The following is a 19987-nucleotide window of genomic DNA, read 5'->3' as shown; positions in this document are numbered from 1 at the left end:
GATTACATAACATACACACACAGACTGACACGTGGCACTTTATACCCTAGTGTCTAGAGCATACATTTTGGCAGTCTGTGTCCGGGGGGCTGTGTACGACTTGGCCATGGAAATAGCTGTAGTTGAATAGGCCTTCCTCATGGAATAAGGATAGTTCCTCTCAGGTCCAACATCTGTTTGAAAGTGATAAAGATAGTGACATAAAAATAATTATGCCTCGGTAAACTCTGACAAAAAAATGTCATTTTATATATTCTTCCTCCAAAGAGGCAAGAATATAAATATTCCAAGAAGGAATCATCTAAGAAGAACCCTAGAAGAAAAATCAAAGATTCTCAACCTAAAAGCTTATTTAGATTTAAAATTCAGCCAAGTAATTTCCTTTTTTTTTTTTTCCTTACAAGGAGAGGGATTTCCTTAGTTTTTTTCAGTGACATTTTTAGGAAACTCAATACATTACATTCTTTAACAACAGATAGGTATCTGACTTGGCTCTCAGCCTACTTCTTTGTTTAACTTTAGATATACATCTTTTAATTTTATTTTTTTTCCTTTAGCTGATGAGATTTATTTCGTTTTTTTTTCTTTTTCAGTTTTATTAGGTAGAATTATTACAGTTCGACTATACATACACATTATGTTGCATGTAAATACATAGACAGTATACTGCATTTTTTTTAGTTTACATATACGTACTAATTATTGTTTCTAAGAACAGATTATATCTTTAGCTTTTAAAACTTACATAATTATCAAAGGGATAAAGCCAAGTACAAAATAAGAATCAACAGAATGTGGTTATACATTTAGTAGATTGAGTAAAGTGAGACATATAAGATTATGACACATCAAAATAATCATTATATTTTTGGATATTGGACATAGTTGTAGTTACAGGGTTTTTTTTTTTTTTCCAACAAATACACCACGAACCAGATACTAAGGTTCTAGTGTTGTCAATCAGTTGTCCTCGAACAACTGAAATTTCTAATGGAGTAGGCAGGGAGCAAGCAAGCAAGACTCCTTGGGCTGGTGAGATGTGTTTCCTCTGGGTTGGGAGAATGCTACCGCAGGCGAGGAAGTGTGCTATTTTATTTTGTTCCTACCTTTCAAGAGGTATAAGCAGCATGTGAGGACAGCGCCGGCCAAAAAGCAACCCAGAGACCCAGCCATTCCGAGCCAACAGGACCAACCAAATTTATACTGGATGCCAAGAAATATATTGTGGAAAATCAGAGAAGAACGTTCCACATAAACGTCAACAGCGTACCACACAGAACCAATGATTCCTGGGGCACCTGAAAGAAAAGAAAATCGCTAAACATAATGCAGGCCTGTTTTCCATTTAAATCCAAGGAGATTTAAGACCCACCACCCAGACCCACGACTGAAGTTACATCAGCTACATAGTCAGCACCCATACGGAAACTGCTTTTAAAGTCATTCATGTTAGTGTGTTGGCGTTAAAAATAAGTGAAGCGAAAGTTGTCTTTATGTTAAAATAAGTCTTTATCTACTACTCCCACACCATATAAGACTAGACTAAGAAATTGTGCTCATTTTAAATAAAATTTAATCCTCCCAGATTAGTCTTTCTGAAAATTGATTAGCTTGACATGATGCCTCTTGCTTTTGCATGCAACTTGCATGTCAGGGCTCAGATGTAAGAAAAATGGGTGGGGAGTTGTGGGACAAAGGTTATGTGAAAACAGTGTTTCTGAAATCTGTGACCCCCAAGAAACTCTCACATTTCTTTGTAGTGAGTCTGTGATATCCACTGAAATCACAATTTCATTGTATTCTTTTCCCAATTGTTTAATGCAAGAAGTAAAAGAAGGACCAGATCATGAAGACATAGTAACCTTTAGAATACAGAATATAAATTACCATGCCTTTTCTATAATACTATAACCTATAGGTTTAGGCTGAAAAGTTCTTTTCTTGAAACTTAGAAATGGATTTTTGTGTATATACATATACACACACGCACGTATACACACATTTATATATGGCATACTAATATCAAATGAGGACCCTGAGGCTTTGGCCATCTCTGGCAATTTATTTTAGTCATCTCTCCAGCCAGTCCTGCAGGGATTTTCTTCATTGACTCAGTTTTCTTTATATTTAGCTTGTTATAGTATTTTATAAAAAAAATAGAGTACCTAGTGATGTCTCAAAAAACATTCTAGAATAAAATTTCATAGCATTAAATGATGTTTAAATTTGTTAAATAAAACAAGTGTTTTATACAAAAGCTTTATGTTATCACGAGACTGGATATGGGAATGAATATCTTAAAAAGGAAAAATTACTAAATTCTTGTGACTTTTTAATACAGTTAAGGATCATTAGGGTCTTGACTCAATGCTTGTGTGTGAAAATATTAGGGAGGCCCCATTTTTTGACTGTGGGATGGGTAAGACTCTGCTATGGGCTTACTCTGCCCACACTGGACCTTTACCCCAGCAATTAAGAGGACATATTTCTGCTGGGGCTTAACCTTATTTTTCAGCTCAAACAAAGGAGATAGATTAAGTAACTGGCCTAAGGTCACACATTACACTTATGTATCTCCAAGTATCTTTAACTTCAAGGTTCCTATATAGTCACGCTACACTTCCTGGTCAGGTACTTATATTTGTTTTGTTAACTTTTCTGCTGCTACCGTAAAAGAAGACGATTTTCTCTCTGGAGGGTGGGCTCACCCTCCAGAGAGAGGGTTTTACTCTTTCTGTACTTTGATTTCTTCCATAGTGTACGTCTTCCCAACTTGCATTACAATCCAAAGAAGGCATTGTGCTGTAATAAAAGAAGACTAAATTGAATTTGATGACAGAGCTCAGTAAAATACCAATTTTGTTGTTTCACTAATAAACACTGTGTGAAGTGCTTCTTGATTTATTGTTTATTAGTCATGCTTGATTTATTAGTCTTCAGAACTCCATTTATTCACCTGCTTAAGTGGAGATAATAGCATAATCTGCTTATTGTTACAGTTATGACCCTACAGGTTGGCCCATGAGAGAAGTCTAACACAGCACTTGGTACAATTTAGTTAATTGGTGGCAGTGTGTACAGGTGGTGGCTTAGGGTGTATTTTAGGATTTGACTTCAGGAATAATCACAAAAATTTTTAGAAATTTAAAGTGTTATATAACCTTTGAAATGGTTAAAAACAGTTTGAGGACTTCGATAAACCTTGATCAGGGATAGTAACAAAAAATTAATTATCTAATTCCAAAACTAAAGAAAGCAGGGTTGGTGGATGTGCTCTTTGTCCCTTTAATCTAGAAAAGCAAGTTGCATACGATCCTAAAATGAACTACTTCAGAACAGCACCCTTCTTCATCTCAGGACCTTAGGTTGGTCTCTGTCGCCCCATCACTGAGTCCAGACCAGTACCTGCTATCAGTAATGTAGTTCCAGCAACAAAGCACATGCGGACTTTGATGTACGGCTCATCAGGGAGGAATTTCACACAGTCAAGACCAAGGAGCAGGGTGATAAATCCAAATCCAGCTAGAATATCTGCAGTAATCATCAACGCCCGAGTTACCACCAGCTTCACTGAAGATCGGAGCATGTGGCCAGAGCATAGTCAGAGGAGGGAAACAGGTTAACACACAGGAGCACATCAAAAAGCAGACAACCACGTACGCTAACCTACGTTAACACATGCCCACTAAAAAAACAAAAAAATCAGACTTTAAATTTGCATGAACTTAAAAATAAATACCCTTAATTTTTTCATAAACTCCAAAAATGTCATGAGACAATTGCCGTTATTATTTGTTTAAGCCCTGCTTATTGCAGTCTTGTTGGCCTCCCAGCAAAATGCCTGGCATATGGTAGGGACTAAGTAATCGTTTCCCTTTTGCCTCCTGTTGTGGAATGAGTCTTGTTCATAAGTATTATAGCTAAATGCCAGATTGAAAGCAGAGGATCTCTTCTTCAGAAGATAATAAATGTTCAATTAATCAAACATTATTACATTTGTTTGAAGTTTTACTGAAAAAATGTAAATAATTGGTTAAGGTTTGGCATAAGGGAACAGAATAAAACACTTCAAGACGTCTCTTGCCAGTTCAGACTGGTGGGAGCAATCAGCAGATCTTCAGAAGGAGAGGGAGCGTCTGCTTTTTAGAAGAAGACGATTTTTGGAAGCCAGGTCATATTCTTTTTCATTCCTTCTGGTTGTGACCCTTCTTGGCCAACACTCCGCAATAATGCTTCAGCCTTGCACTGTCAACTGAGCGTATTTTAAAGCTGTAGCCAATGAGAATATAAGGTAGAAAATTTAGGGAAGAGAAGATCAGGTAAACAGAAGTGGAATAGTAGCAGTCATCTTCTGCAATGGAAGTGTCACCAACTGTGAAAGCTTCCTGAACTCGAGTCCCAGTTATACTAAACTAAAAATAGGAAAATTGTGTCACATATGGAGGCTTAATCACCTGAAGTCAGAGCTACTGTTATTTTAGCTGGCTACTGGAAAGGAGTAATAACATTTATTCTTTTGATGATACAGTAATTATTTTTATTTTTCAGAGTGATTTGGGGTTTCCTTGTGTCTGAATTTTTCCTCAGTGGTGAGATAAGTTTAGGGTTTATTTGGTTATAGATTGCTTACAAAAATGTGGCCAATTTTCCTCATTTAAAATATAAAATATTTTTATAATCTATCTAAGAGAGGAAATCAATGCATAAAATCAGTTTCTACCTTACTTATAGGTGACTAAGATCTCAAAATATGGCATTATTTTTAAAAATTTTGGCTCAAATTTCAAATGCAGGCCAAATTGAAGGCTCTCTTTTTTTTTTTTTCCAAAATTGAGGAAAGAGAACAATATGTAATTTATTCGATGACATTAGTTTATATATTTCAACACATCTCCTTCATCCTCAAGTGGTAAATACCAGCGGGCCTCCTACTCAGCACCCCAAGACAAGTAGTCCCACACTTTGGACTGCCTCCCTTGGAATCTTCTCAGTCGCATTCTGGAAACTGGGACCAACAGGGCCAGGACTGCCATTTGGATGGGTGCCTTGAAGTCACTGTGGGCCCTGGTCTTTCCTTCTCTGACCCTTGCTCCATACAAAGTGTGATTCGGGTGCTCTGTGGAACGCCAGGACTCATTCCTACGGTGCCATCCAGAGGCCCCCATGGCTAGCCCAGTTCTGAAAGGAAAACTCCGCAAGAAGGTTGCCAGTGCTGGCCAGCCAGGAATTTCCTTTTTGTTAAATACTCTGATTTGGGGGGTGGGGAAGGACTCAAATTAACTGTATCAATATGAGCCCTAAAAAAATGTACCTGGGCCCACATATCTTAGGTATACAAGGCCATGAGAAAGGTTAACTAATTGTGATTGTATAAAATAGATCAAAGACTGAAAATAAAATCCTTCTCTCTTATAGGTGACATCCTAACTCAGAGGGTACATTATTTTCTTAGCCTACATTTTCATCTCTCTTTTCTTTAAGCATATGATAGAATTTTGTAAAGAAAATTAATAGATCTTTGGGATGTTATTTGAAAGCAATAGGTAAGACTATATCAAAAGAAAAATGTGAGACAGTACAGGCAAAAGATAAAGGAACATTTTAAAAGACAAACAGTGGTTTTCTCCGTGTAGCAGGCTTGTGAGTGACTTTATTTCCTTTTTGCATAAATGTAGATAACAATATTTAAATTTTGAGCTACTTCATCTTTCTATCTTCTTCTCAACTCTAACCTTAATGCTGCATTTCTGGACTAGCCCAGTGTCCCCATGAACATCCATTTCCATTGATCAAATCGTGCTTCTTTGTAGGCGGAACTAGGTTAGTGCAAGAAGTGAAAAAGAAAAAAAAAAAGAGACCTTTTGCTAAAAAGTGAAATAAAGGCCTGATGAATTTGTTAAAAATGTTCCAGGCACTCAAATCCTAAATGGCAGAAGAGATTTTAGATTTAGAGCATGGCCCCTTTTTAAGTGCTTTTCCTGGACTGAAATAGCTGTTCACAGGAAAAGTCACATTCTAAGGGTTTACTTTTCATTTATCTTGAGAAAAGAAGTTGCCATGTTGTCCCATTAGCCATCATTTGCTTTGAGAGAGACTAACACCACTTTGCTTTAATAACAGCTCCAGTAATTCTCAGCATGATTTGATTAAATAAATAAATAGTATTGAACAAGAGTTGAGAGAATCAGTAATAAGATTTTCAATCTATAAAATTTCTTTATTCATAGAAACATGGGTCTTGTTAACACCTAATTATAATTTAAAGCCAAAAGATAAGGAGGATGAAGGAGCTGGCTTTTTGATTTCTGCTAATACTGTTTTGTGTATATTAACTTTTTCATTCCCTGGCCCCACAGTCTGTGTGTCTCTTTGCCTGTCTGTCTCCCTGCCTGTTTTTCTGTCTCTGACTCTGTTCCTCTAGCTCCACCTTCTCCCTTAGCAAATCTTCCATAGAAATATTGTAAACTTTCCATTTGACCTAAGTCATAGCTAAAATGCTTTCATCTAACCTGTCAATTTGAATCATAAAATCACAGTACCCTGAAGAATTCATGTCAATTTAAAGTGCCTACCATAGGCCTACTGTGTATAAGGCGCTGTACCCAACACTTTGGGGGATAGCAGAGCTGAGTAAGGTAACGTTTTTACCCTTAAAGGTATTTATAAATACATAAGAAAAGATAAAATACGCTAAAAATGTTTCAATTCACATTTCAGAAATCAACTAAGTTTCTAATCAAAACATTTAAAACTTGATAGAACCTTAATATAGTACAGTAGAAAAAAAAAAAGCACGCAGTAGAAACCTGAGTTCAGTTTTCTATAGTATTCCCTCCCAGACAAGGGGAAATGTCTAAGGAATACATACAGGAATGTTCAGCATATATAGAATCGTACTCATCACAGGTGCGAATTCCATCAAAGGCATTTGTGACACACTCCCACCAGAGGCCTCGGCATTTTGTGCTCACCTAGACGTTGGAGAAGACACCGTGTGAAACGACTCATGCGGACACACCCGAATTCACCATGATCAAAGGAAGAGCTTGGTTGTGGTGAACTTGATAGCAAAGTTAACAGTGGTTGAGAGCATGATCAGAATTTCATTGACAGAAAACAATGCATGTTAGAGCATTTTCCCTTAAGCACTAACAATTAAAGGCTTTCCCCACCAGGAAGTGAATTCACTTCCTGATTTGGGGGGTGAGGGGAACAAGTCATGCCTAAAATGGATAAAATCAGAATTAAACATATGCAAATACCTATGGCTGGTTCCATCATCAAGTTAGTTTAATATGGAAATAAGTCATTTCACAATTCAATAAGTCCCTGTGCTGACATTTACTCATCAAAAAAAAAAAAAATCCATGTGAAAATAGATAATAAATGCTGACATTTTGAGTCTATTAGGAATGTACATTATTTTTTCTTCGTCATGAACAATGAGTTCCGTGAAGACATGTTACTATATACAAGGCTCCTAAATTGGAAATGATAGCCAAAAAAAGTTACACATAAAGACAGCAACACATGAAATATAAAGATCACTTCTTTATATTTCTTCTTCTTTGCTCCACTGACAGACCACAAATGCTTGAGCTGTGGTATGGATGTAAACAAACTAAACACTAATTTCATACAACCTGACAGCTGTAACCACTTATACTTAGAAATGTTGTACAGATGATTCTAAGTATCCACTTAGAGCTAAAAGGTACCAGTGTCCTGAGCTTTCTCATATTTTATCTATAAGCTGCAAGTCACAATAGATTTCTTAGAATTGTAAACATGCCAACAGAAAACATTTTCTAGTGTTCTTGATAGAGCTCATGCATATGGAACAGATCTAATATGATTGTTTATTTTGATTCAATTATAGATTCACATTGCCTGGAAATCTGGGAATTTAGTAAGATTTAACCAAAAATTATCTTAGAAAATGAAAGCTTCAAGTTTTCCTTAAGGAAAGAATAAATAAAAGAGCAGAGTGGGAAGAGAAATGCAAAGGCAAGGAGATTATAACTAGTGTGGAGAAGAAAGGTAGGAACACAGAACGTTTTGATTTGCCAAATAAAATTATATCAGAGAGTATTTGTGCTATGAAACTCTCTGCCCCATGTTCTACTTTGAGCTATATTGTACGTCAGATAACACTCTACTGCTGGCCACTCCACAATTTTGAATGTTGTACTTCTGTGATCACTTTGTATGTAAAATGCTTATAATTGGTAATAATTCATAATTCTATATTGAGTCTATACTATGAAGCAGTTATAGTTGAAGAATGATATTATCTCACTTACTAATTAAAGGATTCGGTGAGATATCATTATCATTGTCTATTTTACAGATAAGCAAAATGATGCACAGCAAAGTTAAATAAGAACCCCAAGAAAGCATGGTTAAATGGAGGAGATGGAACTCAAACACAGCAGCCTGTGTGAATGCTCTCAAGCATAGTGGTATAACTAAAATCCATTTTATTTTAAATTCCAAATCTATTTCAGGCTACAGTACTCCAGAATTGGAAACTGGGGGATAGCTTTGGGTGAAATAGTAAGCCCCAACTTTAATCTCATCCTATGGCCATGAGTCTACAAAACTTCACTTTGACCTGTTCTTCCTAAGGTTAAATCTGGGAGAGATGCTTTGAAATTTCAGAATACTATCTGACCTGAGGCACAACAGAGACCAAAATTTAAATAAAGAAAACCCATCTTGTGAAATTTAATGTATCAATTTCTAAAGAAGGATGTGGATATGTAAATTCATACACTCATAAAATTTAAGCTGTAGCTGAAAGATCACAAGACTTGAAATCTAAATTGGCACTCATAAGAATGCTGCATTCAAAGTCTTACCTTTTTTGAGCCTCAATCCCCTTCACTTTATCAAAGAGATAATCTTAGGGTGGTTATAAGAATTAAAAATTACAGACACATACAATTTAAGTGATTTGCTTGATAAATAATATTAGTAAAATACTTAAACATCAGAATAACCTGAGTAGTGACTATGTTCAGGATTACTAACTAACCGTGATGAAAGTGGAGGAAGGTAGCTGCCATGGATTGAATGGTGGCCCCCGCAAAAGACACGTCCACGCCCTAATCTCTAGAATCTGTGAACGCGACATTTGGAAAAAGGGGCTTTGCCTATGTAGTTGAATTAAGTTATCTTGAGATAAGTTGGTCATCTTGGATTACTAGGGTGGGCTCTAAATCCAATGACAAGTGTCCTTGTAAGAGACACACAGAGGGGTGACACAGGCAGAAGTGAAAGAGGCAATGTGACTGTAGAGACGGACATTGGCTGATGTGGCCACAAGTCAAGGAGTGCCTGCAGCCACCAGAAGCTGCAAGGGGCAAGGAATGCATTCTCCCCCAAGACCTTCAGAGGCATTGTAGCTTCTTTTAGCTAACACTTTGATTTCAAACTTCTGGCCTCCAGAGTATTAAGCCACCAAATTGTGGTAATGTGTTATGGCAGCCCTGGGAAGCGGATACAGTAGAGATGATCTGTGCTGAATTATTTTTTTTTAATTGAAGTATAGTCAGTTTATAATGTTGTGTTAGTTTCTGGTGTACAACATAATGCTTCAGTCATACATGAACCATGAACATACATATATTTGTTTCATGTTCTTTTTCACCATAAGTTACTATAAGATGTGAAATAGAATTCCCTGTGCTATACAGTATGAACTTGTTTATCTATTTTATATATATATATATTAGTATATATAATATATATATTAGTATCTGCCAATCTCAAACTCCCAGTTTATCCCTTCTCACCCTCCTTCCCTCCTGGTAACCATAAGTTTTTGTTTTCTATGTCTGTAAGTCTGTTTTTGTTTTGTAAATAAGTTCATTTGTCTTTTTTTTTTTTCAGATTCCACACATAAGTGATATCGTGTGGTATTTTTCTTTCTCTTTCTGGCTTACTTCACTTAGAATGACTATCTGGGTATAGCTCACTGGTAGAACCTGTGCTTAGCATGTGCTGAACTCTTACACCACAACAAAAAGCAAGCCTTCTCATAGCCTGTTGCCCTTCAGTCTCTCAATTAACAGGAACACACTGGATCCAGTTCATTCCAACTTGAGCTAGGTTATATGGATTTGAAGTCACTACTCCATAATCAGAGAGTGACCGTCCACAATTTCTTAACTCAGCCACTAAAACAAACTAACAGACCTACTATAGTCATTCTTGTTATATGTGAGGTTATTTAGAAAGTGGACTGAGATCTGTATGTGAGGATACTTATTTTAAGCTAAAAAGAGTATTTTTTTCTTGCCAAAATAATCCAGTAGTAGTGTCATTTTCAAGGCTATTGATCATTTACTTGCAATGACCATATTTAGAAAAGCAATGAGCTCATTAGAGGAAACAAGGAATCCAATTTCATTAGGTATTAATGCTCAGGGGCACACTGTTAGATTGCTTGGTATTCACACTCAGTTAAGGTACGTGAGAATAGTGGCTGTAATTAACTAAACTTCTGTGTTAATATAGCACTTACTGGAGACACCGTTAAAGGTGCCTTTGTGCACAAAAGACAAGGTTAAAAGACTGTATGTTATTTATCACATTTAGGAAAGCTCTTCTTCCCTATAATTTAAAGCCTTCACTTACTTATCCCTCTGTTGTACAGTGACTTATTAAGAATGCTCAAAGAGGCAAGTAAATTTACATTCTTTAAAGTCTTAAGACAAGGTTCTTAAAAAGTAGACTGATGCTTAAAATATTATGGTTAATCTTCCTTAAAAGGCAAAAATGTGAAATGTTAAGTAATAATTTTATCTCACAGGGTTGTCCAAAATAGATGATTCCATACTTAAGCTTTCTCCTCTTAACATGTGATCTGTATATTAATAAATAACATATAAAATAATACTAGAGGAACTTTTATATTATTTCAATGACCATCTGATGACCCTAAAGTGAAGATTATTTCCTAAGTGGGGAGAAGTCAGTTTATCTAAGGTGTGGCAATAAAAGCATACGTCACAAACATAGTAAGGCCAGCATAAATTTCTTAATATTCATTAGTTGCCAACAGTAAAGCAGATTTTACAGAGAATTCCAGATTTCTGGCTCTCCTTGGAAACTTGGTCAACGTGGCCGCCGGAACTCCCTGGTCCTATGTAGCAACAATTACTGCGAGCTGAGTGGCCTCTCCTGTGTAGGTGGAGCTTGTGCTCATGGATTGCTCACCATCGCCACCCAATCTGCCTCTCTCATGGATGCTGGCTACCTTGTTCTTATAGTTGTTTGAGTCTTCCCCTCCTGATACATAATAATGACAGTAACTCCCCTAGCTCTTAATTTGTCAAATTTCTACCTATCATTCAAATTTTACTTCTCTTTTTCTGCGAGGTTCCCCCAGTCTTTCCAGTTGGAATTAATGTCTTCTTGGATCCCACAGTAATTTGTCCATTCTTATATAACATTTATAATATTGCATTGTCTTTTTTATGTGCACTTATATGCATCTGTCTCCCAAGTCTGTTTGTTATCTTTCAAACTATATTCATTGGACGTTTGTCATGTGTCAGTCAACAGGGTAACTAAATGCTGGGGCTACAGCAACCACCAAGACTAGCTTGGTACCTGCTTCAAGGAGCTGACAGACCCTCCTTCTCAGCATATAACAGATGCTCAATAGATGTTTATTTAGGAAAGATATCTATTGCTTTTTCTAATCCATATACATTTACTCTCATTTGAACTTTGACATAGAAAATGTTTACTGATATACTGTACACACAGTTGATGGTTTGTGTGTTTTCTACTTTGACTGAACAGACTGGAAGAGCTAAATCCAGGCGTCAAAGGACTATTATTTAGAACACAGAGTTTATGCTGATGTGGTGTCAGTAACTACTCGACTGGCTCTGGAAGGTGTTTACTATGGTACTGAAGACGAACAGGGTGACACTCAGAAAAAGCTTTAGGAAACCAGACTGATAATGACTCTTCCCAGTTGAGTTTATAGTGGCATGAATTAGTCCCTTGATCCTGGGATTTCTTATTCTAAATTCTAGCAGGCTCCCATTAAGGCTTCTCTGTCTTATTCTTTGTCAATTTCCCTTTTCTTACCACTTTCAAAATATTTACAAGCAGGAACACACAATTTTGCCTGCTCTGTCTTCTTTACTGTAGTTTTCGATGTGTCTGTCTTGCCTCCAGATATTTCATATATCTTTTGAGAATGAAAGAAATTTCAAAATATTTCAGCTGGCATTTTCTCCTCCAGTTACATAAGACAAAAAATATGTATATAATAATTACACACAACAAGCTTAGTAAATATTTTTTTGTTGGTTGACCACTATCAAACAAGATTTTTCTTTGTCAATATGCATCAGGTTATAAACGCATATGCACTGGGATTTGTGTGTAAATATAGTATATATAGGAAGAATAACGCATTAGCCAAAAGAAAAATGGAACAAGTCATGAAGATATATTCTCTTAAAAACCACTTGTATATGCATAAAACGGAAATTTATGGTTTTCATACGACATTACCAACCCTGTGCTAGCTTGAACACTGAAGATGCAACTTACTTGTTTTCAGTACTTACTTAAATATATTTATTAGGATTCAAAAGTGTTAATAATACTATAACAAATAACATGTTACTACTGAAACTTGAAACATTTTCTATTTGAACCCAAAAGACATTTAAAAATTTTAACACTAGAATTCTGAACTTTTAGATTTTATATTTTATTTTCTTTTTCTAACTACCCCAGGGTCTAAAAGAACTCGAGAAGCATTTACACTAACAAGAAAGCAAGATTAAAATAAACACAATAGATGCCACCTTTCCTTTCCACTCTACTTATGTGCCATGAGTTGATGTGCTAAAGTATATTTGGTTTAGCTCTGCTTGCTTAGTCATGGAGCACCGGCTAAAGGTATAAGTGGTAAGAGTTGGGTAATGCAAACTTACTAGGTAATACAAGATTTGTGTGGCTTTCATGGTTATATTACTTAATTTACATATCTGAACTATATAAATATTTCAATTTGAATATCTGTTGTTTAACTTAAATAATACATTTAATCATTTTTGAATGTTTTCCTTATGAAAATATGGTATCTCAACTTTGCAATGATGACTGCCTTGTGACAGATCAAGATTTCTGTTGAGCGAATGATTACAAAATACTAATTTCCTTGTTTTACTCTCTTTTTCTTCATTTCTTTCTCTCTTTGCAGCACCAAGCAGAAAAGCTGTACTTTCTAGGTGAGAATACACTCTTCACCAACTTAATTATACACCTCAGGGGACTGGATCTTTATTCCGATCTTATCAAAAAGAGGGACTAAATCCATACCTTGAGAAAAATTTAAATTGTAGTAAGGTGAAAGATACTGCCTAAGACAATGTGATGGTCTTTCTACAGAGATGCTTATCATTTAGGGCTCAATGTGAGATTTGTAAACATCGCTTCACATTGTATTTCATGCATGTATTCATTCTTTTAATAGGGATGCCAGGTATCTAACAGGTACCCAATTAGCTCATATTAAGAAATGCATTATGAGTCCCCACTGTGTGAAAGGGCGTAATAGGCGTTGTAGGAGATCATGAGATGAGTGAAGGAGTATTTACAGCTGAAGGAGTTTGAACTCAGTTGGAAAGTAAAACTAGTGTATAAATAATCAGAATACATGCTAGATATAATAATTTCAATATTTACTTTATGTCAGAAAGGACCGTAGCATCATTAATGCAAATGGAAATCCCAGCGGAGAACCTGGTTATCAAGATAAAATAAATCCAAATGTGGGAAATTTTCATTTGAGGTAACAAAATTTTAATCATAACTATGCTTGATGTTTAGCAGATTCTCAGTAAATAATTAACAGAAGTTGAACTGAAAATGAAATAAGCTTGTGAAAACATTTTGTTCATTCTGATAATTGAGAGACCATAACTGTGAAGAAGGTACCATTCTATTTCAGTGTGGATAATGAACAATTATCTATTTTATGATATGGTTAACACATTAATAATGTTATTAATTCATAATTAATTTTCTTTTTAAATGTATTTAGTAGATAACTTACGCTATTTTGTCTCCACTCTCTGCCTTATTCCCTTGGTTAGACAAAAAGGGAACAGTCATAAGTATAAAGAGGGAAAAACCAACAGCTCAGAGAAGTAAACAGAATTTGTCCAAGAGAATCAATAGAGAAAATAGGAATAGAACTTAAATCTCATATTTCTCCCTTCAGTGAACATTACACAAAATGTCATCTCCGCCTCCAGAACAAAAACAAAACAATAAAGTGCAAATAGATGATAATACATCTCGCATTTATTGACTAGTTTGTATTCGCCTGGTACTGCGGTAAATACTTTAGATACACAAGCTCATTTAATTCTCACAAGACACTTATGATGTGCATGTTGTTATTCTCCCTTTACAGAAGAGGAAATGTGGTTTTATAGCAATTTAAGCATCTGTCTAGATTCATGCAGCTACTTCCTGACAGGGTGGGATTTAATCTCAGATCCCTGTATCGTTAAGTCCAACCTGGAAACATTCACACTAAAAAGTGTTACTCTCCTGGCCCCTTCAAGGTGCTGTGTAACTATCTAAGTAAGAAAAAAAAACAGTGTCATGGTCCACAAGATATTGCTGCTTAATGACTTCTGTATAGAGACGAAGTTTCCTCTATTTAAGCTCCAGGTAAATGACTCCATCCTTCCTTCAGTTACCCCAACACAATACAGTGGATTTCAAACTTGACTTCTCCTTAGTCCTCCGCCTTCTTTCCCCACATGCAGTCAGTTATTAATCCCATCAATCCGAGTTTTTTAGTTTCCCATGTCTTCTCGTCTTTTTATGCTTGCTGCCACACTAGTTCAGACCATCAACACCTTCATCCTGTTCTATGGCAAAAGCTTCCTAATTGGTCTCCCTATAATTCATTTTACCCTTTCTAATCATTCCTTACAAGTAGGCAGAACGATGGATCTTTCCAAAATACACATATGTGTTTGCTTATAGTGAAGCACCCTTGTCTATGGCATAAGCTGTATATTTCACATGAACACAAAGCCCCTGTGACCTCCTCCCTACATCGGAAACTCTTTCCATGCTTTGATACGTCCAAAGCCATAACCATACAGCACCTCTCCCATATCTAGATCTCTGCCCATATCATATCCTGTGCTTGTAATACTCTACTTATCCTGCCCCCGTCACCTGCTCAAGTCTAGTTTAGATACTTCTTCTAGGTAGCCTTCACTGATTATCTGAGATTGGGTGAGCTGGCTGCTCGGAGTTATCTGTAGTCACTGCACTAGTCACATCATACTGTGTCTATCAGTTCACCTGTCTGTCTCCCCCAATACACTGCAGGCAACCTAAGGAAGATCCAAGTCTCACCCTCCTTCATAACCTGTACCCAGCACAGTACCAGGTAGACAGCAGGTGTCAAAGAGCATTTGTGGAATGAAAGAAGGTGGAAAGAAAAGAAAAAAGGGAGTGCAAAAGGGAGGGATAAAGAGATAAAGGAGTGGGGTGGGGGGAAGAAAAAGAAGAAGAAAACAGAAGAAGAGCTTAGGGATTTTAAAAAGGGAGGAAAAAAGAGAAAGGGGACTAAAGGGAGAAGAAGAAGGAAAAAAGAGGAAGAAGAGAGGGAGGATAGAAGAAAGGAAGGGAGGAAAAAAAGGAGGGAAGGAGAGTGGGAGAAAGGATGAAAGAACATATGAAGTTACAGATAAATGAAGACTATTGACACTTGATTTCCTAATGGAAATTTCTGGGGAGGCTTTAGACACCATCGGCTCTCCCGCGACTGGCCATCTCTCTGGAATTGCAGACACTGTCTAGTCAAGGAGTCTGATGTTAAAGAATCTGAAGACTAAAGTGGCCTTTAAAACCACTGAGTTCAACTTTGTTTTATAATTGAGGAATCTGAGCTCAAGACATGAACTGTGACTTGCTCAGTAGAAGATGGTTAAGATGCCACCAGAGGCTGGGATAATCCCCAAACCCAAGTTCTCTTCACCACATCAGTCTTCCCGCAAGACACACGTGACTCAGTAATGATAGGAGCAGGATGGGAGCTTAGGATCTCTGGTCCCTGATTTTGAGGCTGTGCACTCTACAGTGCCATGTGCTGTTTCTTTTTCTTAGTGTTTTTACTTAATGCAAAGAACTTTCCTCTTCAGGCCAAGTATAAGTAAGGAGAAACAATATTTTGTAGTATTTTGAGTATTCTCTAGTAAGGCAAAAGGGTAGTTGAACATTTCTTGCCTCGTGCTCCCTGTTACTCACCTTTTTTCTGTACTTCTGCGGTTTGTCCTCTTGTTGGGAAGGCCCCTGCTGCCATTTCTACCTTTTGAAATCCTTTGCATCTTTCTGAGGCTTTGTTCAAATGTCTTTTCCTCCCGGAAGCCTATTTCAATGTCCCTGGTGGGAAATAATCATTCTATCTTCTTTGCTCCAATGATTCCTTGTTCATTTCTTTCCCAAGTGTGAATGGGCCATGCCTTTTATTAGAGTCTCACATGCATCTTTGTTCCTCACTAAATGCTCACTCCTAGAAGGCAGGACCCACTCTTGCTTTATCTTGGCCTCCCCTCGTAGGATTAGCACAGCACCTTTCATGTGACATACATTTCATGCTTGTTACGTTGAACTGAACTATAGGCTCCATTTTCCAACTCTGATGCCCACATCACTGTAAAAGACTAACAGATCTAAAAATTCATTATACTCCTTTTTGTTTAAATTTTCCATGAGTATGCTTTCTTTTTTAAGGCACTTTTATTGTGTCAACATTTGTCCAATAGTTATTTAAGGTGAGCTGTTAATATGGACCAAAGAAGATATATACATGAGCATGGAGAACAGTATAATTAAGCCAATGAATCTCAGAAACTTGAAATTTATGGGTAATTTTATAACTTTATATGCTGGCCAATTGAAAGAGCAATTATTATGAGAGATTCCTGTCTCTTTAAAAATATTGACAAATAAAGAGATTATTAAAGAGAAGGGGGCCTAATTTGTTGAAGGTTTCTTCTTTCAACATGGGGGCTTCTTGGAGATTCTATAGTAATACATTTCAAGCATGGGAAGTATGAAAGACGCCAAAAACTATTAAGTGCAGTCCAGGCTTAGCAAGGATTTACTCGTGGTGAATAACCTGAACTGTTCCTTCCATTCATTTTAACTGGAAGTGTTCTTGCACAGGACAGATGGTAAGTTGGCTGGATGAACTGATATGAAAAGCAGGAAGGCACTTTCCATGCTGGGAGTCCCAGTCTCTCTCTACAAGGTCTGACACTTTCTAAACCTTCGTTTCTTCTCAGGGGATGTTAGCAGCTCCATCAGCTTAAGCAGAAAGATTTTCAAATTGTTTGGGAAAATATTTTAATAATGCTTTTAGAGAAGATTTTGCATATTTTTAAAAACATAATTTTAAGCGTGCCCAAACAGTATATTTCTGTATTCATCACCTACTATATTTGAGCAAGCAGAACGTTTGCATCTTTACTTTTTTCTGAGTACTGGTCAAAGGATAGTTCTGTGTGTGTTTTTTTTAAATTCACCACTTATATTCATGGATCGATAAAATGCACCATCAGACTCACATATATCAGATATCCTTTATGGTATTTCAATCGTATCATAATTTTCAGAAATATAATTTTCTAGCACTAAGGAAGTACTTATAATCCCATTGGTTTTGAAATGCCATGTAGAAGTCAGAGAAGAAGTAAAAGCAAGAAAAGAGTAAATCAGAAAAATAATACACAGGAAAATAGAAAGATGATTGCTTTCTATTTCAAACTCTCAGACTTAAGAATTTAATAAATGACATTAGGAGAAAAATATAAAAACTTGGCCCCGAGGTGTCTTTCTTAAACTTCATAAAAGTATAGCATTTGTTAGAGTAAACTTTTCCCTAAGAGAACATACTCTCTATTTGAGTTCCTGACATATTGTTCCTTTTTCTTACCTACATTTTCAGAAACCTTACTGATGAATAGCTGCTGATTCTGAAGATTTGCTTTTTACTTAGCTTTACCTCTCTTAGATTCCTAGAGCTACAGAAAAATGATTCTACATTTCAAAATTACTTCTTTCTGAGCTTCTCCAGTGAGAAAAATTAAAGTTTCACATGTGAAACACTCACTCATTCTTGCATGAAGAGTAGGCTCCCAAGTGCAACTCATTTTTGAAAGAGAGTTTCTTAAATCCACGTCTGTCCCCAGTACCTCGAGACACACTGGCAAGACTTGTTTTCCCATGGACTGTTTTCATCTACTTAAAATAACATCTTTCTATTGCATAGTAATTGGGTAGGTTTTTTTATGCCTTGCGTGATCACTCAACTTTTAGATTATCACTCCTTAAGAAAGTCTACCATGCTACTGTTAATGCTGTAGTCCAGATGAGTAAATTTCTGTTTGTGAGGGAGGGTGTTACTGGAATGTTATTCAATTTGGTATATGCAGCAATGGAAGAGGTGAATTCTGGAGGGATCAGTGGCAGGGATCATATAACTATGCTTGTGTAAATCTATCCTTATGAAAAAGAGGGGTTACTCACTTACCTCATCTGTAAAATGGGATAACAGCAATACCTACCTCAGAGAGTAGCTGTGAGGAGTAAATGAGCAAATAATGACTCAATAAGTAGTAAGCAAGGAGCAAGGCCACCCACGTTGGCTAGTACTACTGTCATTAGTCCTGGTGAACACAGTGCGGCACTGGGGCTCAGGGACAAGTTGGGTCAGTAAAAGAAGCTGCTGACTTCTTACCTCCAGCGAGTCATCTGCATTCACCATCCAGCAGTCTGTCCAGGTGGCCACAACCAAGAACCCAGCAGAGAAAAATGCAAAGAAGCAGGCGACATACTGAAGACGGTCCCTCATCTTAGCAAGCAGCCTGTGGGCAAGGGACACATGGGCAGCTGGCAGCCCTGGGGCCACGCAGGTAGCCGGAATGCTGCTGGTCTTCTGTGCCTCTGGTATCCGGGGATCTTGAAAATCCTGGTCTTTTCCCTCTCTTTCCTCCCCAACTGCAGGCGTCTTAAGTTGCGGTGAGAGTAACAGAAACAGGCTGTAACCCACAGAGGGGTCCCGGACGTCATTATCTGGAGCAACCAGCCTCCAATCAGAAGGCAGGTCAGTGAAAGGGCTCAGTGTGTTTGGGGTGGGGGAGAAAGGCGCCCTGGTAGTGCGTTCTGCCCAGACTCTGGGCTGACGTGAGGTGATGGTCACCTGAGGCACGTGCCAGCACCAAGATGGAGAGCAGGAAGGGTCAGACCCCAGGCTGACGCTTGTAAACTGCTCTTTCTCAGCCCCTCCAGGGCAAGTGAGCTGCTCTCCTCCCCCCAGTGAGGGGGCTACACGGTTGACTGAGCGCTACTTTATTATTAGGACGATTTTAATACTCGCTGACTACCTTAGACAGACAGGCCACCGGTGAAACTATGCCAACAAGTGCTTGCTCAAGGGAGTTTGCATTCCAAAGTGTGGGGCAGAACAGCCCAGGAAGGGTTTCCAGGACCTGGGCCTCAGGTAGAGCCATGACTCCTAACCTTTCGACATCACTGAGTGAGAAAGAGTGTGCATTTTAATCCAGACGGCTCTGGGTATAAATCCTGGCTCTGAAACTTATAGGCTAAAGGCACTTGGATTATGGATTCTGTAAAATGGGGCTAGTGATAGAAAAAAACATCAAAAATGTTTGTGAGAATTAAACGGTATTGCGCATGTAAATCATTTAGAATACCATCTGACAAAAATAGCTAAATGGTAAATATTAACATGACCAAGAATTTCCTATATGATTACTTTTACCTCATGAACCAATGTTTGAAAATATCTCTGAAGGAAAAAAAAACTGTTCATACTAGGATAAAAGAATTTTTTTTTAAGTTTGTGATATAGCAGGGGCAACTTGAGTTTTACTTACATCTGGATGGCATAGCCTTA

General features: G+C 37.3%; 1 protein-coding gene across 1 annotated transcript; it reads right to left on the bottom strand.

Moving 5' to 3' along the window:
- On the bottom strand, positions 1-19202 carry CLDN16 (claudin 16). Its single transcript, XM_006200962.4, has 5 exons — positions 18809-19202; positions 6869-6971; positions 3406-3570; positions 1107-1298; positions 1-173 (listed from the first exon to the last, which is right to left on the bottom strand). The coding sequence occupies exons 1-5, from the start codon at positions 18920-18922 to the stop codon at positions 40-42; spliced, it is 708 nt and encodes a 235-aa protein (XP_006201024.2). The 5' UTR covers positions 18923-19202; the 3' UTR covers positions 1-39.
- Between the last annotated feature and the right edge of the window lie 785 nt (positions 19203-19987).

The sequence above is a fragment of the Vicugna pacos genome, chromosome 1 (genome assembly GCF_048564905.1).
Source record: "Vicugna pacos chromosome 1, VicPac4, whole genome shotgun sequence".
NCBI lineage: Eukaryota > Metazoa > Chordata > Mammalia > Artiodactyla > Camelidae > Vicugna > Vicugna pacos.
This window is presented reverse-complemented; position numbering and strand designations above follow the sequence as displayed.